The sequence below is a fragment of the Sturnus vulgaris genome, chromosome 1, assembly GCF_052056855.1.
Source record: "Sturnus vulgaris isolate bStuVul1 chromosome 1, bStuVul1.hap1, whole genome shotgun sequence".
Lineage (NCBI taxonomy): Eukaryota > Metazoa > Chordata > Aves > Passeriformes > Sturnidae > Sturnus > Sturnus vulgaris.
Genome location: NC_142243.1, coordinates 30305365 through 30333269, shown reverse-complemented (window position 1 = coordinate 30333269; position 27905 = coordinate 30305365). Strand labels below are relative to the sequence as shown.

Genomic DNA, 27905 nt, shown 5'->3' with positions numbered 1-27905 from the left:
TAAATACCAAGAAATTGATTAGTTTTTCATTTGTTTTCTTTCCACTTCTTGCATGTTGTCATTCCATTTCAATTAATCAGAAATATCTCCATTTAGCCAAAAGAAAAACTAGTAAGCAATCTTAGACCAGTCAAGTGGCTGCATTAGGCTGCACTGCTTCCTGATGTTCCAATCATCACTTTTTGACTTGTGAAACTGAAATGAGAAAGTATAGGCTGGTGGACAAAATCGGCTTCTGTGTCTTCTTGGTGATTTTCTGTAAACAGTCTGCCAAGGAAACATGAAAAGTAAAATGGGAAACAGTGGCAGATAAAGCAGGTAAAGTCTGAAAAGTCCAGGTTTCAGTAGGGACCCACTCAATTCTTGAGTCTTGTTTACTCAGTCGTGTTTGAGAGTTTCTCTCAGCTGGGAAAAAAAAAAAAAAAAAGTTTATTTTAAACCTTTGACTTCTTGCCCCTTTTAAACTCTCATTTTTCCAAGAATTTTCTGTCAACCTCAAGACCGGCTACACAGCAATAATTTCTATCATTGACTGAAAACAGCACCTGTGACTGTAGCTGCAGAATGGTATTGCAAATTTCTTCTTTTTCACCCCTCTCAGAATTATTTTCTAAGAGTTCTAACATGCATACATATGGCCAGTGGGAAATTTTGCTGAATCCTTTCTCGCTAAAAAGAGCACCAGGTTAAGTTTGTCTGTTAGTGACTTTATGCTGCAACCGAGGTCTGCAGTTGGTTTAATCCAATGATTAATTTTAGTTTAATTTTTATAAGATAATGATTTTGAATATTAAAAAGCTATTAGCTAGAACACCCGGCTCTCCCAACTTCTTTAAATCATTGTTTCTATGGTTACTCTTATGGAATAAGTCTAATAATATTTACTCTTTCAAAAATACACAATGCAGTGAAAACACATGGTTTAAAATATTCTGAAGAAATTAACTGTATTACTAAATAGCAAATTTAAAAAAAAAAAGAGAGAACAAGTTATGTGATTGCTTCAGAATACATTAAGAAACTCCCTTTCAACACAGGCTCAGAGGAATGAGTCAAGAAATCCTGGAAAAAAATCTCTCATAGCAATAAAGACTAAACCAAAACCACCATGGCTAATCTTCAACATCCTAGGACACTCCTGACTGACTACTGTGTACTAAGGTATATCAAGTTTTTAATTCACAGTGCTGATTTTCTTCTTTAGCAAAATTAAATGAGATTATATATCCTTTTTTACATTTGAAAAATAGGAAAGAAAATAGATTTACTCTATTATTCAACCTTTCTGGAACTAAAAATAAAATGGATTGTTCCATTCCTAAGTTATTTTCTCTGGATCTGGTCTCACAAATGAGATAATCCCAGAGAGATTTAGCTTTGAAAGCAAAAGCGAATGATTTGATTTTCCCTGACTTTGTGAGCCAGGATTACCAACCAATTAAAGAATTAAGCTAGCAGACCAGAGACTGTGGGTTTGTTCTTAGCTGTGCAATTAGTGTATTTTGGTAACCCAGTGCAAAGAATCAAGGCTGCTTCTCTTCAGTCCTTTCACAAGGTGACATACTTGCACATTTTGCTGGTGTGGTATTTACATGCCTATACTTGCAATTTAGAGCCTTTCTGCCAATGTTTGAATAGAAGTAAATATGAAAAGTGAGAGTAGCAGAATTGTATTACTTTCTACAGCTCACTTACTCTAGTGTTAGCCAAACATGCCATAGCCTGGACCCTGTATTTATGTGGGTAGCAGTAAATATCTGCAGGTCCTTCTTTATGTGTTTACATAACTGCACTTGTGGTCTGGGGATGTTTTAAATGCAAGGATGGAGTTGTCCATGACTCACAACGTCCTTTGTGCAATGAGTTGACTCTGTTGTTCCCCATTGTTAGCCTAGGGGAAATCCCTAACAAGGAGTAAGATTTCATTATTCAGTAATTCTCTGAAGTTGGACAAATCTGAGGCAAAGATGACCTGGGATAGGACATGAAGGAACTGTTTTTTATCAGTGAGTTTATAGAATAGCTGGACTATGAGTTGTCATTCCTTACTCTCTAGCTTTTAACATACAATTGGAAACATTTTTTTTAAATGTACTATTTGCTTTCAAAATTTACTGCTTACATATAGTTTTGTTTACTATTGTGCCCTCAGATCATGGTGTTCATGAGTAGTGCTACAATAGTTGCTATGGCTCTTAGGTTCAGCCTTCCTGTGTTATATTTTCCCTTCACTGGACAGAATTCAGAATTTGAAAAATATTTTCAATGACAAAATCTTTGGGCTTCATCAGAGTGTGGTAGCCTGGCCAGAATTAGCTCTATCCTCCTACTAAATCTCAAACCTACTGGTGCAGTAGGAAAGTGTCCACCTTCCCTCTACACCACTGCCATCAAGGTATTGTAGACTCATAATTTCTTCTTCCCCTTCTCCAGCTAGGCTATGACTGTTTATCTCTTCTTCCTTTTAAAATACTTGTTTTAGGTCATGAAATACATGAAAATAAATCTTTGTCTCATCTTCTGGTAATGTTAAAGTGTCCAGTAGTGTCTGAGCTTTCCCTTTTACTAGTCACAGATGAAATACTAGGATTCAGTCTTTGCCTGAAAGATCTTCTAATCTAATATGTGATGCAAAGCAGCATGTTTGTCATAAATCAGAAGGCATAATAGAGGAAAGTCTCCCTTTCCTCTTCATGTTTGGGAGGGAATGGGAGAAACACTTCACCTCCACAAAAGCCATATCTGTCTTCCTCGATCCTCAGGGCCAGGATAGCACTTTCCCAGTGCTCAGCTGCTCCTTGTTTAGTTCCTAAAACCTTTTACTCATTCATTATGATTATTGCTTCATAACTACTGATAAGCGCCAACCTCTGTACCATACCAATATTTCACTTTTGTCAGAACTTAAAATAGAAAATAGGAGGAAGGATAAAAATTGATGCAATAATCCACATAAAGGAAAGACGAGAGCTGCTAAAAAAATCCAGTACTTTGACACATTTTGTATTTCTAATAAGCTCAAAAGATTAATATGTTATTTTACTTTTACCCAAAACAAATAAAATTGCATTGTAGACATGTCAATGTGTCTATGGCACAGCTTCATGCAGATTCTTTTTTCAATTAAGACCTGACCAGGCTCCTGAAAGTGAGATGTTATTTTTGTTCTAATGAGAATGAACAAACACAGGTCAAATAATATTTAAAAACCTACATGTGAATTTTCCAGAATGTAGTGAATCATGTAATTGGGAAAGACAAACCTTACACAAGATTTTGAAGTAGTTGAATGCTTACCTTGCCAAGATTTTTCTATCAAAATCGTAGATTCTTTCATCTCAGTTGGTAGTGAGCAACATCTTTCACCACTTTTGAAACTTTTTCTAAAGAAAATTCAAAACATTTAATCTCATACTCATGAAAAATATTAAAAGGGAAAATTAGACAAATTAGTGTTTTCTGTGGCACAGATTATTAAAGATGTAGTAGACTGGCAAAATTTTTACTGTGAGTTAAGCATGAAAGGTATTATAAAAACTTTTAGATTAATTTCTTTTCCTACACATATACACATGAATCAAACAAATGGGTTAAAAAAACATATGATTTAAGAAAATGGCTTTGGGCGTCTTTACCTTCTAATGTTAAACCCATAAAAAGAATATATATAAGTAATGTCCATTTACGTACCTTTAGTATTGCTGTTAATATTTTTATTACTAATAACAACATGAATTGTGCAACTCAATTACAGTCATATAGATGATCCCTTTTATTCTGTAATCCAGCCAAAATTATCATGTGTAAACAAAGCAACTAGGAAATGCACTGATTTCCTCATCCTTCAAAATACTGAAAATTGCATATTTTTCATAGGAATACACTTTCAAATACCTCATTTAAGACTACTCTGCTAAAGCAGACTGCAAGTTGTATGGCTTCAAATATTCTAGATTGTTTATACCTTTCCATTAATGTTGCCAAACTTCTTAAGGTTTGAGAATGGTAACCTAGTGCAGCTCTGAGTGTTGTGCCAGACCAAGGCCTGGGATAGCCCTGACAGCAAGTAAAAATTATTAGATAGAGAGACACAGAGGGCAAACAGAGCAGTGAGAAGGGAGAGTTTGGGGCAAAGAGCAATGAACCTCAGGAGGTGAGAAGATTGAAGCCCAGGAAGGTAAACCATGTTCCACATGGAAAGTAAGGTAAACCAGCCTCTTTTCCTCAGTCTTCAATAGTAAGGCCAGTTCTTCTCCAGGTACCCAGGCCTCATCTGAAGGACAAGGATAGGGAGCAGAATGAAGACCCCATAATCCAAGGGGAAATGGTCAGCAAGCTGCTCCATCACTTAGACACACACAGGTCTGTGGGGCTGGCTGGGATCCACCCAAGGGTACCAAGAGAGCTGGCAGAAGTGCTCCTTCTGCCACTTTTCATCATTCACCAGCAGCCCTGGCTAGCCAGGGAGGTCCCAGGTGACTGGAGGTCATCCATGTGAGGACCATCTACAGGAAGGGTCGGAAGGAGGATACAGGGAAGCACAGGTCTGTCAGCCTGGCCTTATTCTGGGAAAGGCCATAGAGCAAATTATCTTGAGAGCCATCCCATGGCATGTACAGGACAACAAGAGGGATCAGGCCCATCCAGCAGGAGTTGATGGATGATGCTGCCAGCAAATATCTGGGAAATCTCCAGGCAAAGTGTTTGTTACCATCCCCCAGATGCTGATGGCAGAGGAAGGAGAAGATTTGGCTGCATAGTTTTGAAGGCAGTAAGCAGCACAATAGATCTAAAGATTTCAGCCTTGCCACTGGCACACATGGGAATGATATGATGGAACACAGGATGGAAATTTTCATTTTACAGTTAATTTTAAAAAAATCTGGGAAATAGCAGTAACGCTGGTATATATTTTCAAAATTACATTTGCAGAATCAAACCCTTTAGGTTAGTAAGCAATCAAAGCTTATTCCATGTTGTTAATAAAAACATGTTCAGGTATATATTAATTGATCACTTGATGAACATATATTGCATATAATGAATATAAAAATCATATACTATCTACGGAGGGACCAAATGCACATAGCAGAATACTTCAATGGGATCTTCCTAAGGTTAAAAGTCTCTATAACACGAAAGGTCCTAGAAGTTAAATACTAGATAAATCAAATTGGAGCTCTCAATTCCAATTTACCTTATTGTTCTATTTGCCATAATTCTTCTATTTCTGTTTGACATTTATTCTGTTCCTGCTTTCCATTTGTAAAGAGAAAAAAATACTCACTCAATCCACATCTACCAAGCGTATTGATATGGCAGCTGCTAAAGCATGAGAAATGTTTTGAAAAGCGAGATTTTAAATCTTATATTTAATCATGACTTATTTACCACAGAAAAAAGAAAAAGGGTGAATGACTAAGCAAAAATAAGCAAACATTATTCATAATATTAGCTGCTTCCAATGTGTTGAATGAGAATGAAATGGAAATTCAGTTGAAAAGATACTATGTGATACCATAATGTAGACTATTTCATAAATATGCACTAAGATACAAGCTGTCAAGAGCTGCTAAGAGGGACTGTGAAGAAAAGAAATTACATACCCTTAGGAGAATACCATAACCAGAAGCTAGCAAAGCAATGGAGGACTGAGAAGCTTGGCAAAGGAGATCTGTTTTCTGGAGATGGCTTTCAGTTCAGTCCCCTTGCTAGTTGCAGGAGACACATCTGTGACCTGTGAAAAAATCTGTAAATTCCAGAATAAATAGAAAAAAAAAAGGAAAAAGATGAATCTTGGTCCCCCATCAAACATATATTTATTCTGTTTATACAAAAATAGCTTTCAGACTAACATTTCCCTGCGTTTTACAAATTGTGAGCAGTGGAAAAGAAAAAAAGAAAAAGGCATTAATTAATGCCTCTAGTACATAATTATAAAACAATAAAATTAAGTAATTGAAATAAAGATTTTGAAAATATCTAGACTTCTAGATAAAAAATATACATTTTATTGCATTCCAATTGAACAAAAAAATATTAATATAACAAAATCAAGATTAAAGAAGCTATGTTTGAATAACATTACACTTTTTCATGCATGATGATAAAAAGCCAGGAAATTCAAAGTTAAGTTTGGCATTCCAACCTTAATGCATGTCCTGTTCTCAATCCCTCCCACCCCTAAGGTTATGATTAAGAAAAAAGTATCATTCATAAAACTTTGCAAGCATGATGAATCCCATCCCACCCTAACCACAGCTGTTCATTTCATTTGTCTATGATTTACCCAAGATTATAGTTTCAAACTTTTTCTTCATCATTTGGTCCCGTATGGGGAAAAAATCAACAGTTGCTTCTTTAAACTCTTCAAATGATGTGTAATACCACTGTAAATAAAAATGAACTGCACTTTACTGGCAGAAAATATCTAGTTTTATTAGGTTTTGCCCAAAATATTGATTTTTCCTAATGATTTCCTGTGTCAGGGAATAATGATGTTACTGAATGTCACATTTTTGTCTGAGAGAGCCAAGTTATGAAACCTGATCTTTGTAAGTAGGTGCTTGTATTCAAATTGGAGTCCTGTTAATGTCAGGCTGTGACACAGGAATGCATTAATATAGTTAGATGCAAGTAGGATCAATGCCTGAAATTACTGATAGGATCAGACTGTAAAGCTTTGGCTCACTGGATATATTCTGGTTTTCAGAACAGAGCTAGTCCCTCTGCTGAACTAGTAAGCTGGACTTCACCTGCTTTGTGAGCAGAGATTTTACACATATATCATCAGCCTAAGGAATAAAGTTAATTCTTAAACTGTCTATACAGGTAAACTATTTAGAAAAAAAAATTTGCAGAGAATTCTTACAAACTCAAATTCTAGTCACTGCACCAAATACACCAGTTGTGTTTGCCTACATACTCTGGATATATATCTTACTGGATTTTTCTTAGTCTTTATTCATACACTGCTAATTCTAGAGCTAAGGCTCATCCTACAGAACTGAAGCCAGCATTTCCAAGCATCTCACAGTCCATCAGGAGAGACAGACTTGGTGTGGACCACGATGTTCATTACAGGTGTTCCTGTCTCTGAGGGAACTAAAATATTTCCATGCTAACTTGATGCTTGGATAAGATCCAGCAGTTAGATAATATGAGCCCATTTCTAGTACCCATAATATTTTCCTTAACTGATGGAGTTGGCCAATTCTTTCTCCAAATGAGATCTGGAGAAGTCAGACTGAGGTAATTTTGTCCTCTCCTCTGTACATTTCACCTGTCTGTAGTGTACCAAAGTCTTTCCCAGCAGTTTCAGCCAGCAAAGCACTGGTTCCTCTGGTCTGTATGAGCTTTGACCTTGACTTCACCAGCCTACTCACCTCTGGTTTTGTTGCAAGGCACTCAAGAAAGCGCTGACCATTTCATTCATTTAATAAATTTTCTTCGTCTCCCTCAGATTCACTCAGACATAAAATCTTTAAACATTAGCTCTATCACAGCCCAGTGTTCACTGCCTATTTAACTTCATAGTTCTTCGAGACATTTGAGGACTCCTTGACTCTTCTAGTGATATCACATTCAATCACATTTGCTGTGCTTTCATTTGAATACTATGGCATTCTTCTAGCATCAAAATAACCAGTATTCAACTAGCTTTGCATAAATATTTCAATTTTGTATTAATTCATCAGTGGTGTTCGTAGTGCCTTTCTCTTCACCACTGACTGAGCAATGGTCAAGATGAGATATTGTCCAAACTCTATTCCCTTGTGACCTGGCCCCATCTCCACACATATATTCTGTATTAATCCTGTCTGGCCTGTCAGGAATGCAAACTGTCTGTCCAACAGGGCAGGAACTGTCCTGTGTTTTGAGGTAGTAAGATCCTGATCCATAGGCATTACTGCAATTTTAATTTTAATGAGAAGATCAGGCAGCTGAAATGTCAATAATTTGAAAGAGATTACATTAGTGTCCCACAGACTCCATCTGTTTCTGTTATCCAGGGCAGAGTTTGAAAATCATAGCAACTGTCAAACTATTAATGGATCAGTTAAAGGAGAGAAGATTTTTTTCCATTCTACAAGAAAAGGGTAGGCATTTTTTCAGTTGCATATCTAACTTTTTGTGGTTTTTAAAGCAGAGTACCTTTCCGGTCCTTTTTTAATGAGTCATATCTGATGGATAGTACCTACATATTTCTGCATCTCAGGATCACTGCTGATTTCCAGTGAATTTTCCAGTAATGTACAGGTCACTGTTGAAATCTATAGCATCTCGATTAATAATTCCAAGTTATCAGAGTGATTGTATTTTCCTGTGTGACACTGTGGACAATTATTTGCACAGGCGTGCAGCACACGAGGTGATAAAAGGGCTGGGCAGAAAAGGATATATATATATACTTTTCTGATAGGGCTAATAGATCAGAAAAGTTGTCCTGGTTTGAGTTTTAAACACAAACCCTTCATGAGCATCAAGATTAGTTTTATAGATATTTCTGAAGAATAATTTTGAAAATAGCTGCGCAGTGGTTTGAAATTGTAACCATGAGATCTCAGCGTCTCTAAGCACCTTGTGAGAAAAAAATTTTAATTGATAAACAAGTGAAATGAAAAGATGGGGTAAGAGAGGGGTGAAAGTAGGTAGGAGTCATAAAGCAAACTAGATTCATATTAAAACAAATCTAGAACACACTTTAGATCACCTAATTTGCTCTGAGACAATTTTGGAGCAGCAAAGCAGTCTCTTACTGGAGTTCATTCTCCTCCTCTGACATTCTTGCTTTGTCTAGGCACTGAAAATCTGTGTCTTGCAGCATTGGGTATTCATTATACATTGCCTCAGCTCCATACTTTCCCCAAAGTGACAAAAATCACCAAATTAAAAAAGTACCACACATTACTGGTACCACAGTTGATTGAATTTGTTCTATATAATCTAAAATATGTAATATCAGAGAAAAATCAATATTTCAGCAAAAATAAGGAGGAATAGAAAAGGATAAAAAGCAGAAAAACAACAGCTTTATGAGAGGATTCACCTTGGTAGTAAGTCTTCATTTTCTGCTAGGACCTCCCAGTCCTGTCATGATTCTGTCGTTATTTCTTCCTTCAAGAAACATTACTATTTTTATAGCTTATGTTATATTACTTTGTGATGCATTATTAGCTAGAAAAGCTTGTCCCTTTACGTTCTTGTAATAGAAACCTCTTCCAGCTCTGGTTGAGTTTGTAACTTGTATCTTGCAAAAATCTGCAACTAGAGAGGGGAGCAAGAGCTTCTTTCTGAAGACACTTTGGTGAAGGGCAGGTCTGTCCTCTACTAAATGCCAGTTTCCTACAGTAAATTAATGTGAAGTTTGACATAGAGGTGATGAGTTAATATTTTTCCGTTATTTTATTTCACTATCCGAAGTAGTTGTATTTCCACGATAATTTTGAGTTTTCTAGTGACATATCTTTCCTGGCACTTGTCCTTAATTTATACCTCCATGTCTTTAAATGAAATACTTGTCACCTCAACTAAAAGTAGCCCAAATAAGTCATGGTACTTTGTGGGTCAGTCATAAATATGTATATCTGATCTTTCTTCCACCGGGTATTTTTATATAACTCTTAGCATTTACTGCTTTTCAACTTACTTTTGGATGCTCTCTAGGCATCACCTCTCAACGGAGGTTTTACGGTTCCTCCTTGCCTCATTGCTTCATTCACCGGGTGTTTTATTACAAATAAGCAAGTTTCGGAGCGGCTCTCTCCTTGCTCGCTAGGAAACCTGTGAGCCGCAGGAAGAATAAAGGCATTCCCCGTGTTGTTCGCTGTTCACCCATCCTTGGACGGGTTGAAGCAGCCGCGGTGCCGCCTGTCACTCGCCGCGACAGGATGGGGAGGGGTGGGCTGTGGGCCCGGAGGAGGGGGTGCTGGCGATGTCCCCTCGGTACCCGCAGGGCTGTCACGGCCACCGCGGGGTCCGGCCGCCCCTCTCGGAGCTGTCCAGCGTACCTGAGCTGCCGCGCACCGCCCGCAGCCGCGCATCCCGCCCGGGAACCGGCGACGGAAAGTGACCTTCCCCCCATCTCTCCCAGGAAAGGGATGCGGGGTTCGCTGGCTGAGTTGTCAATGACGACAAATCCCGGGAAATGTTTGCGGTCCTGTAGGCAAACAGGAAGTATTTTCCAGGAGAGAGATCCTTCGGCCGCCCCCGTCCACCTCCTTTGATCTCTTGGGTTTTGAAATCCCCTTAGAAATTAGAGACTAATTAGCCCCAAAGCGAGAGTGACAACAATACATGACAAAGGAGAAGATTAGGTTTTAAGAAGGCAGCTCAGGAGTGATGGGCAGTCACTCCTGAGAGAGCTGTGTGTACAAATCGTGTGCCAAAGAAAATCGATAGGATTCGACCTCGGTATATCTGACACTGCCAGGGATTGCCAGGGCCGGGCTGTTTATTTAGGGAGAGTCTGTGGCCCGGGAGGGTGAAGACACAGCCCCTCTTCCAGTCTCCCGAAACAAAAGCAAAACAATCCCCAGCGTCTGTCCTCAAGGGACCCTCGATCAAAGAAAGGTATTCAGCGGTGTCGGGTGTGTGTGTGGGTGTGTTCATGTGCATTTCACGGTGTTTTGCTGCATATATCCAGCGTTATCAGTGCATGTGCTCAAGTTGATTACTCTGTGCTCTGCCGGTGACCGGGACAGCTCTACCAAAGGTGTCCCCGCTGCCCTGAACAGGACCAGATTACCCTCCTCTCACGGGCAGGAGGAAAGAGTTTCAAAGCAAGTGCTATGAGATTGCCTGAACCGAAATCAGCTTTACTAAGCAGCCTTTTACTGGAAAGATATTTGAACTTTGATTGAAGGGGATTTAGGGGGAATGGAGAGACGATTCCAACAGCTACTACTGGGAATGTAATATCGGGTCCCCTACAATGCTTACTTAGGCTAATGGAGGTCCTGTCATTCAGTTCCCATTGCGCTGGGATACAGGGTAAACATTCCCCGGTGACCCTCTGCATGCAGGTCCCCTCTTCAGGACATCATTAAAAGCATACAAGCAGTTGCCTGACATCAATTGTCAGGCTGGCTCCCAGGGTTCAGAGATCCCGACAAAAAGCAGGAAAACAAGCCCAGTGGAGCCCCGGCTCTGCTGTTGGGGGCTTTAAGGAGGCTGAAAATCGTTTGGTTGCGGGTGCGTAAGAAGAGACAAAAGTGCTCAGCAGGTAAGAGAGGAGGCTTTTGCCAAGAAGGAACTGTCCTTGATCGCTGTGACAGGATTGACTCGCTGGGGACTCCTCTCTCGGGAGCGTCCACGCGTCCCCGAGGGGATTGCCTGTCTCCTCTCATCAGTATCACGGCGAGAAATTTTACAGCCGCTCTTTCTAGTCCTGCTAATCCTGTTATCCAGTGGGTTATAAATATTGACGTCGCCGGGGCTGGGGATGGGGGACCAAAATAAGCCCTCTCTGAAGTAAGATGTCAGCCAGCCTTTTTTCAGCCCACCAGCGCCCGGGGCTGCTGGATGAGCTGCACTGCAGAGCCCCGCAAGTGCCCTGCCCGGAGGGGCTGCTGGGCACCTCGATGCTGGACTTCGTGGCCGACTTCTCTCTGGGCAACCCCCAGGGAGCCCCTGGGGCCAGGGAGGGCCTGGGGCTCTGCGAGGTCACCGCCGGCCGTCCCTTCGGGGACAGAGTCCTGTCGCTTCGGGAAGGAATGGCCCGGGGTTTTCCCCTGGCTGCTTTCGGAAATGGAGATCCCGAAGACGAAGAAGAGGAAGAGGAAAGGATGCGCAGCGCTTCCCTCCTGGACAGACCTAGGAGAAAACGAGTCATCACCTATGCCCAGCGCCAGGCTGCCAACATACGGGAGAGGAAGAGGATGTTCAACCTCAACGAGGCGTTTGATCAACTCAGGAAGAAGGTGCCCACCTTCGCCTACGAGAAGAGGCTCTCTCGGATAGAGACCTTGCGCCTGGCCATAGTGTACATCTCCTTCATGACTGAGCTTCTGGAGGGGTGCAGCAGACAGGAGGCGAGCTGAGGAGCGCCCGGGCCCGGCGGGATGCGGCAGGGGCCAGACATCACCCGCGGCAGCGAGCAGGTGGCCTCGGCACCTCCCTCCTGGGGAAGCAGAGCCGTGGCTCCTGCCTCGGCTTCTCACACTGCAGCCAGGACCGTGTAGGTGTGGAATGCAAAACCAGGAGTGTTTGGAGAAGCGTGCGCTGAGGTCGGGAGGAGCTGGGGAGAAGATGGATGGAGAGGGTCAGTGTGTTGCAGATTTGTTAATATTTATAATTTTTGTAAATGGAAGGGTGGGGGGAAGGAAATTAAGGTTCGAGGCCCTTTGGTTTGTGTTATACTGCCTGCTTGCTTTAATATCTTTCCAATTTTTTGCTTCGGAGAAAGACTGGGCCGGGGCAGTGGAGCCCTTCCAATGTGCAGAACGCGCTTCCAGCGGGTTCGGTTCCTGCCCAGCTGCTTGCCAGGGAAATCTCGGCCTGTGCATTTTAAACCAGCTCTTTCTGCCTTTTAAAAAATAAACAACAACTCCCTTTTCTTTGAAATCGGTCTGCCAAGTCCACGCCGTGTGTCACGGGGCCAGGGAAGCCGAACATCTGGATACAAGCGCTTGTCACGATTTTCTTCCCGGGAAGGGCTCTATCCTTGCTCGTGGGCGGCCAGCGCCGTGGCTCGCACCGGGCGGGAGCTGGGCAGGAGCGGCTGGCCCGGCGGGGCGAGGTGCGGCTGCCCGGGATGCCCCGCAGCCTTCCCGGCACCGGCGGGGCCGCCTGGGAAAACGTCTGCACCCTCCTGTGAGAGAAAACTTGTGAGTTTGTGGGCTTTGGTTTGGGGGAAGTCAAGCGGAGACGTGTTCTTTCTCACGGCACACATCCCCTTATAAACGCGCACTCACACGCACACGCACACCACGTTTCATCTCTGCAAGGAATAAAAATAATGAAATACATTCTGAAAAGCCGGAGTGGGAGGAAAAGAGGAAGCCCGAGGCGGGCATACTCCGGGGATGGGGATAGGGCCCACCCCGGGGATCTCTGTCAAGCGTTACCTCCTGATGCCTTCGCTGGCATCTCTGAAAAGGGGCAAGATGCCGGGAGAGCGGCAGCGGCGGGAGGTGGCCGTGACCGGGCTGGGAGCGGGACCCAGGGTCTCCCCTAGAAGACTCTGCGACCCAGCTTGATGTGTCTCTGCCCTCCCTCTCCCCTCCCCACTTCTCTCTGCTGCTGTCACCTTCCTTAGCTGCGGCTGGGAAAGACCTGGATTTCTCCCCGCGTTTGCCGTTGCTCAGAGCCCGGTCCACTCGCATTAAACTGCCCATTCAGGGCGCTGGTTCTGCGTGGCTTCAGAGGACAGCTTTTATCTCCATTATATATAATTACCGTGATATTAGTAAAATTAAGATTTACTAGTTCAAACTAGTATATCTATGATCCTGTCTCTTATTTCTTCTCTCGTGTTTTGTCAGCTCTTGGTGATTCTTCTTCTTTTTCTCATTTTATTCACTTTAATATTATCATGAGATATCTAATATCCTGTATGAATACTCTAATATTCTTTCTCTTTTCACTTGTTTTCCTGGTTTCTTTTTCTACTTGTTTTTGTTGACCTCCCTGACTCCACACATTGCATCTGCTCTCTATTTGTCAAAATGCTTTTTTTTCCAAGAGGCAGTTGGATAGTTAGCACAGCTGGATCCTTTCTAGGAACTGGGGGGTTTCATCTCCTCAGATGGTTTTCTGTTGTTTTGGGGTTTGTTTTCTTTTTTTTTTTTTTCCCTAAAAATAAAATGAGAAAAGGAACTACGAATGAACAACGTTCCAAAATCAATAGTTGCTCACATAACCCAATCTCATTTTAGTTGCCATCATCTCAGGCAAAATGATGAAGACAAATTCTTTAAGGACAATGAAATATGCAATTTAATATTCACTTCTTACCACTGTTTCTCTATGATCTCTCACAGTATGATTATATAACTTTCCCTAATTTTTCTTGCTCATGTCATTGGATAAAATTAGAACTCTATAGCACATAGAGTCTTAAGTTAGGAGATTCATAATGTAAACATGTCTGTAACAGATAATTCAAAAATTATTGGTTTTCTCTTCTTGATTTAATAACAAAGCACTGGAATTTGTTCAAGATCCAAGTTGGTTTTTTTTTTTCATACTTGTGTTAGAGACTAGAGAAAAGCAGAAAGGATACGTTACATTTTATTTTTAAATACAAATGGATCTTGCATTATGAATCCTGATTTCTAATGGCTCACTGGAAATTTTGCAGCAATATGAACAGTAGTAACATTCTTATATGAGCCACCGATACCAAAAACATTAGAAATTAAAAATGCAATTGTGGTATAAGCCAATGAACACAAGATGTAAACAGCACAGAAAAAGTACCAAGATGTATTTGACTACCCCACACATCGATTTATACGACCTGAGAACCTGATGAAATGAGCTTTTTTGTTTGTTTGTTTGTTTGTTTATTTCACGCTTTTCCAAAACTGATGAAGATTTGCCAAAAAAACAAAGCAGTCTAAATTTTTTTTCCAAGGAACCAGTGCTGAAACTAAAGCATGTCTTTGTACTCGTGAAGAGCTTGGTGAAACAGCAAGATGCCATACTGACCCATCCCTTGGCCCCTGTGGATGTGTTGAAATCCTGGAAGTTTAGTCTGGTAAGAATATAAACCAATTATAGGAGCATTGCAGACAAGTTTCTTGCTGGAGTGCAATCCCATCTCGCTGAAATAACAGAACTGTGGGGTCCTTTCTCCCCTAATCCTTGTCTCAGTCCAAGAGAGCTGCATTCTAATCCATGCAGTCAGTACAGTACAACAGCCTGTCAGGCTTGGAAAGACAGTGAAACCCCAACCCTAACAGAGTGCAGAAGTGCTGCTAACTTCAGCAAGGCTTGGATTTCACCCACTGCAGGGAAAGGCCTTCCCCTTGCTCAGAATCCCTGCAGCCACCAAGGCTGAGTCCAGCTCCTGTCTCCCCAAAGCAAAGTGCCATTATCACCACATTAAGAACAAAAACTGACAGTGTCAATTACTTCTGGGAAAAGATAATAAGGGGCTTTCTAAAGCCTTAGAGCTGTTTGATCATAGCCCATTTTTAGACCCTGGTCTGAGGTTTGTTTATGTTCTCTTTGGCCACTGAAGACTGACTTTGGGTAGAAATTTGAGTTCCCTTGAAGCTATCGTGTTACAATTAGTATTCAGACATATAAACTAAAAAATAAGACTAAATGAAATCATATTTGAGACACATTTCATAGCTTTCAAAGAGAAGTATAAATAATCAAATGATTTTGCAATCTCTAGTTAGATTGATCTTGTTTTACAGCTGCTGAACCTGAAAGGAGGTTTAAGCAAACTAGTGCCTGAAACAGAATAAAATATTATGATAGCACTGCAAACTTCTGCATCCAGTCTCTGATCAGCTACTATGGCCCCATGATTGGTGTTTATTATTGCATTTGTCAGCATTTCCATTATAAACACTCAAGTGTGGAGGGTTTATAACCCAGCTATAAAAGTTCCCTATAGGATGAAACTTGATAAGTGAAGTCTTAGTTCAAGAACACTTTTTTTCTTTTTTTTTTTACAAACTTTAAAATAAATTAATTATTGAAGTCATGGAGGTACTAAGCAAAAGTAATGGAAAAGTGGCTTTGATTTCTTTTTCAGATCAGTGATTCTCCTCAAAGAGAATTTCTATATGACCATACTGGTCCTTTCAATTAACTTGGACTTCTGGGTTTTGGTGGGTGGTTTGTTTGTTTCTTTGTTTAATTAAAAATAGCTATAATACTGAAGCTTAAAATGTGACTGCTGCGCATGCTGAGTCCCTGTTTTCACAGGAATTTGTTGTTTTACTAGGCTTGAATGCTACGAATCTGCAACAATGTCTGCCAAGTTTTTCCTAGTAATACAAGAGAATAGTTACAAAGATAGATAGGTGTGCTGGTTATGCTCTTTTTGTAGTACAGTAAATTGATACTTTTTCTAAGAGTTTGCTAAGTATAATGAGTTCAGATTATTTGCCCTTCAGCTCTGCTCCAAAAAAAACGCTTGTTTCAGATAGTGAGATGAACATTTGTCACACAATATATCCAGAATAAAATAATTGACAGAATAAAAATATTCAATTGTGATTGCCTAGAATTTTAGCTTTTTAGGAAGTACAGCTCGGATATCATTTTTTAAATTGTGTTCCGTCTAAATGTTGCTTTCTCCCTTCTCTATCCTAGTTTCAGTGATTACCTTGTGTCTTGCTGGCACTAAAGTTAAAGACTTTGAATTTTTCACGGCTACTACTCACTCTGCTGATCACCAGCTACATTCTAGTTCAGTGGTCCTTACATACCTGAGATTCCTATTTCCTCGAAGAAGTCAAAATAGGGTAGTAATTCTGTCATCTTTACTTTTGTAGTACAGTTTTCCACATTAATATATACTTATAAAGAGTGTAACATATTCAAATTGTAGTGTGCATTACATTATCTTAGTGTGGGTTTTGCTGCTCTCTGTGCCACAGTGGTGACACAGACCATGTCCTGCCATGCTGAGAGGTTTTGAAAGGCTCCCACACAGAGTTGTTGCACTGCAGAAGGACAGGCTTCACTATTGTCACACATGACTTTATTTCAAACAAATCACCAGGCACACAGAGATTCTAGGCCCATTTATGTTTTTGTCATACCTTTGCCATAATTTCAAAAAGAGAGAGAAAGAGTATCCTCTTGGTTTAACTGTCTCTCCTTAGCTCTGAAAGCAGAAGAGAGATAATAATTATCCCTGTAAGTTCCAGTTCCATCTTCTCTTGCTCCAAGCCTTACAAGAGACCAAGGAAAAGTAGTACATTTTATGATTTTCTACACAGCAAAGAGAAAATCTGTGGATGGAGAGTCTTCAACACAAACACATGCACTGAGAGAAGAAGTTAATTCAGATGTTGATATTTCCTTTTATTTCTAGCATTGTTTACTTACTATGCAGTCTTTAACCTTGCTAATGATCCCAACTTTTGAAACTTACAGTTATCAGGGGGAAGAGTGGTAGCTGTAGAACAAAGGACACAGGAATAGATATACCACAGCAACCACCATTACTACTTGAACTTTTCAGGTTCATGTGGGATAGGTGTTGTCTCTGATCTTGCTAAAAGACAGTTTAGCAAATACTTTCAAAGAGACCAATGATTTATGATTATTCATTATTTTGTGTGGCCAAGATGAGATATCCTATGAAGGTCCTGATGTCACTGCTGTAACAAAAGTTGTGACCTGAAGCCACAGCTGTTATGTTGATGTTTGATGGTGAAAAGGAGGTGTGCAGCTCCACCAGTCCTTTTCTCTTCAGCTGTGAGTAGTGATTATAGTGAAATTATTGCTCATATCCAGTGTTGCTGGGAAACTATATTACACTTTATAGTGCCCTGGGTTTCCTACTCAAGCTCTCAGGGGCTTGTCAGGGCTGCTTCCATGTGGAAATGTGTGTAAAGAAGGCACTGGACCTTGGTCCCAGAGCCCTGCAGTGGAAAGGGGCCATGCTCTCTCCAAGGGACGTTTCTGGGTAAAGTGCCATCTGCACCTTAAAAAATATTCCAAGAGACTAGAAATATAAAGAAAAGTGTCATTGAACAGAAAAGTGTCATTGAACAGAAAAGTGTAAGGGAAAACTCAACAAAGCCTTGGCACCCTATGCCTGGTGGCTCTTTGAATTTGCTTTTTAACCCTCCACTGCTCTGCTCCCCTCCCTCCTGTCAAACAGAAGGCCCTTATACTACAAAGAATGTCCCTTTTAGAACACATTTATTTGGGAAAAGAATGTAAAACCTGATAGAGCTAGATCCAGCCACAGCTCAGCAGATTTCATGTTGCAAGTGTGCTATATTTTCTATTAAAGCTGGCGCCAGCATTCACTTTCTGCCGTTCAGTCCACTCCATGTGGTTGTATATTTTCTTAATGAGGATCTGAAATCAGCCTCTTTCACTTAACTGAGAGTCTGCCAGAATTATGCCATCTTTCCAAATGCAGAGATCATATGATCCATCTGTTGTCTGCAGCCATGCAGGGGAAACATTTTCCAAAGAGAAATGTGGGTTGGTCCCAAAAGTATGTAATTATCCAAATGCTGAAGTGTTTCAGATGTTTCAAGGTGCTCTTGGGCCTGGTCTTGGGCATTGAAGTTCCTATGAAGTCTTTTAGAATAATGTACATAACTAAGTCATTGAGTTGCCAGGAAATCTTTGGAGTGAAGGCGTAATTTTTGAATTATTTTTAAATAACTTTGAGCAGAATCAGATATTTAGGCCTCAGCAACATCATCTGGGGACATTTGTGAGTACTTAGAATCTTTAGTAGTTCACTTTTTTGTTGTTAATATTATCATATATGATACAGAATATAAACAGCATTAAGTGCATATGCAGAAAGATGTTTTAATCTACTTTTATAATTATTTAATTATATGCTAGAATACTGCAGTAACTCTGCAACATCATTGACTCTCATAACTCTGCAAACTACCAGATGCAAAAGAAGTTGCAGGATGATGAATAATAGTAATGGAGGGGGGGGAAAGGGAAAAGATGATTGAGAGACTGTAAAATGAAGGGCTATCTCAGATCTTTCTCTGCCTTACATGAAGGCGCGTGGAATTCATTTCATATTACATCTGACTCTGTTTAAATTTTCTTTGCAGATATCTTGAATGTTGCCAAATATGATTAAACTGACAGTTTAGGCCCTCATCAGGTGCCACCTCCTTGACGTACAGAGCCCAAATTTTAATCATGAGCAAATGGAACTTTCTATGAAGTTCTGATAACTGTGCTCGAACTACTAAAGCAGTCCTTGGTAAGATGGACTTTAAGTCCTATAGCTGTAAAACACCTTTACCAGCCCCAAGGTATTAAATTTGGAAACATCCACCTATTCATTGCTTTATTCTGTCAGCTATACTTGGGTTGACAACATAAGTCAGTTCTCACTGTTATACGTTTCAAGCATCCAGGAAAAGAATTATTTCAGCATCCCCTCTCAGATCACAACTGCCATACCTATGGACTGAACCACATTATGCTGAGGAAGTTCTATGATGTTAATAACGTGGGATTTGCCCTTGGAGAGAAATAAGTTCTACCAAAGTTGTAATGAGAACATAGAGCATTCATCATATTTTAAAAATTTAAAATGTGCAGGCATATCTCCTGAAATACATAAACCAAACCAAACCCAAAAAACCCCAAACAAACAAACCAAACCAAAACCAGATAAATTTATCATCTTGTTTTTGAGAGTAGTAGAAACATGAGTCTTTAGTGTACCATTGGCCAAATTATTTGAAGGATCCAATGCATGAGCCTAATATTTGACTGGACAGCATTTTGGTGTATAAGACCAGTGTTTTTTGCCCTCAAGCTGGAAGGACATGATAGACACTGCAAAGGAAAAGTTTTAATGACATTCACTTCAGTTCTGCTTCCCCTTACAGAACACAGTTCTCGTGAAGCTATGGGTCATTAGAAACATTTATTGTGAGGGTTTCTGAATTACTTCCATAGCACATAAACACCAAATATCACCCCAAAGATGCAGTGTGACTGCAGAGATAAAAAGAGAAGACTTTATGCCCATAGTATTTTCTTTTGCTGAAAACATCCAGTGACACATTTTCAAATGACACAAAGTCTACACAGAGGTTGGTAATGATCACCTTGCAGCAGCATGGTGGAAATGCAGATGGCAACATGGAGGTCTCTTAATGAAAACCTAGGGAAACAAACCTATATTTGCTGTGGTTTCTTTCCACTCCATGTCTAATGCTACTACTGCCTGCATGGCATTGCTCTCCTGTGTCTGAATTGCAAATGGGGTGGTGCTTATCTGCATCATTTGTGGTGCCACAGTTGTTACTGGGGAGCTGCTAATCCGTTCCCTTCAATATTGATGCCCTTACAGTAGCACCTATTCCAGCATGGATTACACATGCCATTTTAAACACTCTTAAGCAAAGCTTAATGGCAACTTTTTGTTATATAATAGTTTGCTAACTTCTATGACTTAAGGAGCAGCAGAAATCCTTTTTCCTCAATGAACAGTTTGGAAGGGATATGTGCAAAGAAATACAATGCCTTCCATTCCCATAACCACAAGGAATGAAAAAGGATCTTCTACCTCTTTATAGCAGTGTAACTTGTTTCTGATACACATTAGATCTGTGGGAATATGAAGGGCTGTTTCTCACAGTAATAGCTGAGTAACTGTATTGCCTTTTTTCCTCCTGTCTGTATGCCTTTGAGTTGGCTCCTTACCCTTAATGTGAGCAATTATGAAGTGCTTCCTATTGTACATCTGATTTAGCATTAAGAACTTAATTTCCCAACAGTGCATCTAATCTTTAAAGATGGTTATTTTTCTTCATTTTTGGATGAAATTTCCTACTCACAGTGAATTCTGTGAGGAAATGGTAGGACTTAGACAGTTAACCTGCCAGCTACACTAACAAATCAGATAGTTTGACATCTAGACCAGACTATTAGTTCCTGCAATGAACTGACAACATGAAACCACAGATGGAAGGATTTGGTGTTGCAAAATTGTACCTGCCAAATTGGAGGCTCTGTTGTCCTCTCAGAAGAAACAGCCCGTTCTGGGATGCATCCTCAAGAAGGAGAATGTGGCAGCTGTTTCACTTTTCACAGCAACATGACACAGTGTTATAAGAAAGAAAATACAGAGACTTATCTTAGTTGATTGAAATTAAGCCAAATGACAGTGTGCCATACCACAGCCACTCAATTACATACGTTGAATGTAGATAAAGTTGTAGTTACCCATAATGGACTTTGGCCAAAAGACAACATCATGAATCTTTCCAAGACACTAAAGGATTTTCACTGACCAAAACTTTAACATGTTGGCAGATAACTGCTAGGTTGAAGGCCATTTGGGGATAACAAAAATAGATCATAAATGTCACTGTAGATAGCATATGGCTGTAAGCCACTGAAATATAATTGATCAAACTTCTATCTGTTTGGAAGGAATGATGACCATTTTACTGTAAAATAACCCAGATTCAGCAAAAATTCCTGCAGACATATGTCATTCAAATTACTCAGTCTTCTGATACAGTGACTACAAGGAAGCAGTGCAGTAAACTTTGTGAGTCTGTAGCTTATTTTAATATTGGTTTATTTTTTATGAAAATGGATGCTCTAAACACCATGCTTCCTTGTAGAGAATAGGATTACCAACTGAACTATAAAGTTCACGGTTTTGAATTAAAGCCCTTACTATATTCCACTGGACATCTTCTACCTTCAAATTAATTACAGCATCTGCTGTTGCCAAGAGCTACATTAGTCCTTTTGAAAAGTGTGAAAAACAAAAACATTAGATCAAAAATTAGAAAGTATCATAAGTTGCTCAAATATGAAGTGAGACATAAATCTGAACATATTTTAGAGTCAGAAGAGTATTTTGGTATTAGGTCTCTGCTCTGACTTTGAAAATGTGGGCCATATCTTATGCTTAGGGTCCAGTCCATACATGTCCTACTGAGCTCAAAGCATCCTTGCACTCACTAGGTCAGCAACAACATTTCTACTGTGCAGCAAAATGTGGATGTTTTGAAGACTAAAAATTAATTATAACTTTATTGAAAAGGATTATTGTTTTGGTAATGAAAAATTCCATAAGTTCAATTAAATATTAGAAAACAATGACTGATGCTTTACTCCAAAGGCAGCCTTTCTTACACATCTCTTATACTCTTAGGCTGGACTGATTATATTTTTTATTTTATTTAAAGTTTAATTGACCCTTTTTAAGACTTGATCCAAAGGCCACCGAAACAGTCTCCTTGACATCAAAGGATTTTGGACCGAGTCCTTAATGAATGTAAGCATAAATGTTCTAAAAGAAGAAACAAATATTTCTCTGCTTCTGACATGAAATATTTTTAGTGCTGCAAGGTCAGATAGTAGATTTTGGCATGAGAATGTTTGATATAGACACTTTTCAAGGCAGAAGCAGTACAGTATTTTGCATAAATACAAGTACAGATGTTTGTTTGGAGGTCAGAGTTCATAAATAGTCAAGTATGTACTCAGATATATGAACAGTGAATGTGTGCTAATTAAGTTTAACATATCAATAAACTACTACCTCTCTGGAAAATTGCCTTTGGAATTTGGTCACCAGGATTTGTGCTCTAGATCACCTTAATTGTTGACCTACAATATGAACTTTGATAAGAAAATAAAGCCAGGGATGGACAGATTAGTTCGTTTTGAGCAAGGTAACCTAATCATCATCCTATATTCTGGAGGAAGGAAAATGAGATTGGGGCTGTAAAATGAGGAGTAATGATGGATAGCAGATCTTTAGGCATCATAGCTGATAGCCCATAGCACAAAACAATTATAATGTCCCCACACAGAAAGAAATATGTAAACTTTGATCCATGCTGACTGTCTTTTCTGAAAGGAAATACAACCTAGCAGAGATGGAAATAAACCCCTGCTCCCTCAAAAGTTTTTCTAGCTCTATATGTCCTTGGAAGTAAGGTAATTGTGGAAAGAGTGAAATGGGTGTTCATTTCTGTGAACCTTTCCCCTCTAGGCTCATTTCCTCTGCATGGCTGCATTCAGCCCCTGTGTCTATGGCTGGGGGGAGAGGATGGGTGGGTTCCAACTTGGAGACCTGTATAAGCCTAATAATAAGCCTACCAATCACAAAAAAAAAAAAAAAAAAACCCAACAAAACACAACAACCAACAAAAAAAACCCCAAAAACCAAAACACAAACAAACAAACCCAAAAAAACCCCAAACAAGCCAACAAAAAACCACCAAAAATACCGAACAACAAACAAACAAAAAAACCCCAAAAAACCAAAAACCAAACAAACAAAAAACCCCAAAACAAACAAAAAACCAAAACAAACAAACAAAAACAAGCCAAAACAAACAAAAACCAAAACAAACAAACAAAAACAAACCAAAAAAAGGGAATTCTTTTGCCCAGGAAAGCATATGTGTATGTTGGGGTGACTTTCCATGCTCTTTCCCTCACATGAGAATTTGCTGCCTGTTTCAGATGTAAGAAATAGCCTATTGAAGTCTATTGAACTTCTATGTTCATTTATGAGTTCTGATTGCTTCTCACATGACCTCTTTTTCATTTTCATCTGTGAGATTCCAAGAGCACCTGAAATCCTAAAAGAGACCACATATAGTAGGAAGCACTGTGGATGGAGGGGATTTTTCCCAGGGTTGCAGACATGGCTAACAGGGTGAAAGTCCATTCCCATGCTGAAATTTTGGCTCTAAGGCTCTGATTTTAATTGCTTGAGCTGTGGAGAATTTGAGTCCACCCATAAGAAGAAGGCTTTATGGAATGCTTTATCCATGACCAGTGCTGGAGGTGCACTCTCCCCCACCTTGGAAGAAAAAACCAGAATTTGTAGCTAAAAGGGTCTGAAGTTTAATGGGCCAAGAGTACTGAGAGAATATAGAGAATATAGAGATTTGTGTAATGTACGGGAATAGGAAGAATACAAGAAAAAATACATTTATACAGTCCAGGAAAGATGGAAAAGATGGAAAAAAAAATCAAAGGAGCTGAAATATCCAATAAGCTCCATTATTAATAAAAATAACTATTATCTCCTGGAGTGTAGATAAGATGGTTTTACTAAGTGGTCTTTTCAGATTTAGATGTGAAACCACATAAACACGACCCAGAGCCATAATTAGGGGCAGAACTTTACCACAGCATTAGATATGTTGATTCCTTGTGATGGGAAGGACTAGTCTTGTCTAGGACACATGAGAGGATACCACTCAGGCTTCCTCCGAGGTATTTAAGATCTGCTTAAACAGTCCCATCCACGGCCACAAATTATTTCTGGAACTGAATAAAAGATTTTATATAAGAAACTCGAGTTGAAAATAATCTCAGATTTTAATTTATTGGGAGACCTGTCTCCTACTTGGGATTGCTAGTTTGCCAATAGGATATAGGTATATCCCGGCCTTGCACAGAATGGAGGGCTGGGAGGAGAGGATGGATGCAGATGCCGAAGGATGGTGTACGGGGAGCGCAGCGCTCCCTGCCGCCCGCCCAGGACGGGAAGGACGGGCGACAGGACCGGCCGGGCGCTGGGGACACTGGGGACACTGGGAACAACTCTGCCACATCCTTTCGTGGCAGCAAACTGCTAGGGCTTTTACGTGAATGGCCACATGACAACGACCTTAAAAAATAAATAGAAACCATTGTAGCGGTTTTGACGATGAAACTGACTCGCTAGAGGAACTCCGGTTATCCATCTGCATTCCAGAGCTTCCGACCGAAGCCCGTGTCAAAGCGCCGGCAGCTAGAAGCCCACCCGTGGGAAGTGTCCGTATGTCCCGGGGGATCCGTGTGCCGGATCTCTCCCCGGACCCAGCGCGGCCGCCCCCCGGGTGGGCAGCGTGGGGCCACCCCAGCGAGAAAAACCCCTCGGGGCTGGCTGAAACACGGGCGAGCAGAGCAGGGAGCGGGCAGACAGCACCTCCCGGCCCCCAAACTCGGTGACGCAGCCTGGAGAGGCTCCGGCCACGGCGGGAGCGGCTCGGCCGGCAGCCGCAGCGGGGAATCGTGCCCTCCGGTGGCCGCCGGCAGCACGGCCCGGCCCGGACCGGCCCGGCCCGGACCCGCGGAGCCGCCCCGAGCGCCAGCCCGGCCGGCCCAGCCGAGCCGAGCCCGGCTCAGGTAGGGAGAGTGAGTGAGAGATGCTTGTCAGCTTTTCCGAGTCCTTCGTTGTATGAGCTGCCGAGGTGATAGGAAGGAAGAAAAAGGTGAAAGAAGATGAGAAACGGATCCCGCTCTCATACCCTTTATACAGGCATTGTGCCCGTTTGCTGTTGCTGAGAATAAACTTGTTCCAGGGCACAGTGAGAGTTCTCAGCCTGTTTCCCGGTGTGCTTTCTACACGGAGCAAATTACAGCATAAACGCCAGTGAGGAAAAGTTGCTGGGTGTTCTCTCGTCCCTTTAGAAAGGATATGGTCCTGACCAGGCTTTCACCTAGAATCCATAGGAATTAAAATACCTGGCTGTGGAAACTAGTAGGGAAACTTCAATTGATTTCAGTGGTCTTTGCAACATAAAGATAAAACCTCTGAGAAAACACCCGATTGAAGGCTTCGGCATCAAAAACACGCAGGCAGGCTGTGTCTAGGCGTGCATGTATGTAACACATTGCTCAATATTTGCTCAAGGAATCACCAGCAGTGAGAGTTTCACCACAGTGAACAGCCTTTGTGAGCTAAATTACATGTGTATGTGCTTGCTGTATGGGGAATACAGAACAGCCTTATAGCAATACAACTGTAATTTGTGTGTATGCACAATGTGTACAACATATTGATGGGTGGCAACATTGTAGTTGCAACCACCAGATCTTGAGCACATTAGTTCTTCTGCACTGATTTATAAACAGGCAGACAAAATCAGGCCTTTCATTCATTCATTCTTAGAAATCATGGAAAGAATCAACCTTTTGACCTACTCCCCTTAAAAGCTGTGATGTTTCTGCCTGGCTAAGGCAGATGCTGCTTGTCCCATCCTGCGAGTGTCTCAACAGTTAATGGGTGCTTACAGAAGGGCTGGAATAAAGCTGAGGTGATCCTTTACAGCTATTGTCCTGTGATCAACCGTGATCATCACAGACCAACTTACTCCACACTTCTTCCCCCCCGAAGTTTGTAATTTATTTAGCTATGTGTTCACAACCAATCTAGACGGCTGCTTTACCAGTGTTGTACCTTTCTGCACAGGTGACAAAATTATGGAGTGGTCTGGGTCCTGCCAATGTTCCATGTAAGAATTCATCCCACAACACATATTTTCCTGAGCTGAGGCCCAGGGAAGATTGTAGGAATGGACCTGGAAGTATCTCTAGAAAGGCCCTGGATCTGTTTACAGTTTTGCTTGCTACCACCAAAAAGTGAAATAGGATTGCAATTCTGCCCAAGGAGCCAGGAGAGTTCTTACCCATTCATGCCTATGCATAGAGAAAAAAAGGACATGACATTCTTCATCCCATGCTTTAAAGTGGTTTGCAGAGCTACCTTAGTGCCTTAGTAGAGGTTCAAAACAGATGGTTTAACACTGCATAACTAAAATACAATTATTTTAGTGTGAAATGCAAAGGCTCCACCTCAATCCCCATCAGAACTGTAGATTTCAAAATAAACCAGAATTTAATTGATTTTCTTTAATCTCTGCACAGACTTCACTCCCCTTCCCTCCTGACATATGTATGTACTCACACTGGAAAAGATCAACAGTACATGTATGCACGCACAAACACATCCTCACATATAAACACACCAGTATGTCTTTCTCTTTCAGACCCCCGACATGACTTTCTGACACATCCACCCTCCTCCCAACACAGCTCCACACACTAGGTAGGGTTGCTGCCTGCTGGCAGGCCTGTGGGATCCAGGCAGCTCCCACAGCCGGCCCAGCTCAAGTCCCGTGGGACAGATTGTTGCCACCACAGCTCATCTGGCCCCTGCACCCTGTGTGGGTCTTGACAGTAACATCATGGACCTTTGCTCCTGAGCCCATCATTTGTGAGTCAGAGATAAAACAAAAGCCAAAATGAAGAAGATGGGGGATAGGTTGGGGAGGGTTGTGCAGTCCTGATTCATATAGCAGTGTAGGACCACATAAGTCCTGCTAAACACTGCTGGTTGCTTTTGCTGCACAAAGAGTAGCTGACACTAATGCCCAGCCATCTACTATGGTCAACTAGTCCTCTCTCCTCAACTCCATCCCTACATTTCTCCATGTTTTCCATTTTTACAAACCATGTAATACTACTTCTCCACCTGTCCTTGACTCCTCCGTACACTCTGCTCTTCACACCCTCCTCCTGCCCCATGACAAGCAGGTGCTGTCCTGCATCCCATTCAAAGTTAAGGTTACCCCGAAAAGTTGTGCATCCTGCCAAATCAGCTCAGGAGGTGCTGCCCCTCCCTCCTTTCAGCATCCTGTTCTATCCAGGTTTATTTTTCTCTGTGATGTTTTATTCTCATAAGAAAAATGAGGGAAGGCAGGAAGGCAGGCAGGCAGGAAGGAAGGAAGGAAGGAAGGAAGGAAGGAAGGAAGGAAGGAAGGCCCTTCTTAGAGCCATCTATAGATGATCATCGCCACTGTTTCCAAGATTTCTTCTGTAATGACACTGCTCAACACCCCAGAGGAGTAGTGAGGCTCTGGGTACACACAAAATTATTGGTGAGAGGGAGGTGAAAGGTGAGCCAGCTCTTCTTACCTTGGAATCAGCAGCTGCTGCCAACACAAGGGAACCCCTGAAGGTCTCCGGACAAGCCATGATGTTAAGCCGAGTGAAGAGGCCTGCGGTCGCAGAAGACACAGCAGGGACAAGCTGAAAGCCAGGGAAGTTGTGCAGGCTCACTGTGGGTCTGTGCGCCGGCGTGTCTTCCCTTGCCGGCTAAGGCGGTCCCTATTCCCTCCCCGGTCCTGTTTCCCAAAAAAGACGGTTTTGGGCAGACTTCTATGTGCTCTCACCCCGGGATGGAAACCCGAGAAGGAGAGGTCGCCGAGAGGGGCAGAGAACGGAGAAGCGTCGGGACAGCTCCGGCGGCAGTGGGTGCCCGGCAGGCGCTGCGGAGGGGCCGGGGCCAGCGCCCATGGCCGGGCGGCTGCCCCTCGGCGGCGGCGAGCAGGGTCCTGGCCCCTGGCAGCTCCCGGGATGCTCCCTCTGCCCGGAGGAAAGGGAGTCAGTCCCCAGGCAGAGGAGAGAGACGACTCTGTTCCCCGGAGAAGATGACACCACTCTTCCAGCAGCCT

General features: G+C 41.6%; 1 protein-coding gene and 2 long non-coding RNA genes across 4 annotated transcripts in view; 2 read left to right on the top strand and 1 right to left on the bottom strand.

Annotated features, from left to right (window-relative positions):
- Window positions 1–27905, top strand: part of LOC148225131 (uncharacterized) — a 98352-nt gene that overhangs the window by 69647 nt on the left and 800 nt on the right. The window lies entirely within an intron of this gene.
- LOC148225132 (uncharacterized) lies at window positions 23–27701 on the bottom strand. Of its 2 annotated transcripts, none has more exons than XR_015802822.1 (4): window positions 27367–27701; window positions 5607–5749; window positions 3298–3383; window positions 23–405 (listed from the first exon to the last, which is right to left on the bottom strand). It is a non-coding gene; the product is annotated as an uncharacterized LOC148225132 (long non-coding RNA). The 2 variants fall into 2 exon arrangements; XR_015802827.1 differs by lacking the exon at window positions 27367–27701 and adding an exon at window positions 9650–9871.
- FERD3L (Fer3 like bHLH transcription factor) lies at window positions 10421–12801 on the top strand. The gene has a single exon (XM_088155518.1). It carries the CDS (start codon window positions 11478–11480, stop codon window positions 12039–12041), a length of 564 nt encoding a protein of 187 aa, XP_088011644.1. The 5' UTR covers window positions 10421–11477; the 3' UTR covers window positions 12042–12801.

Coding starts and splice junctions, on each gene's coding strand:
- FERD3L (XM_088155518.1), top strand. CDS start 11,478: ATGTCAGCCAGCCTTTTTTCAGCCCACCAGCGCCCGGGGCTGCTGGAT.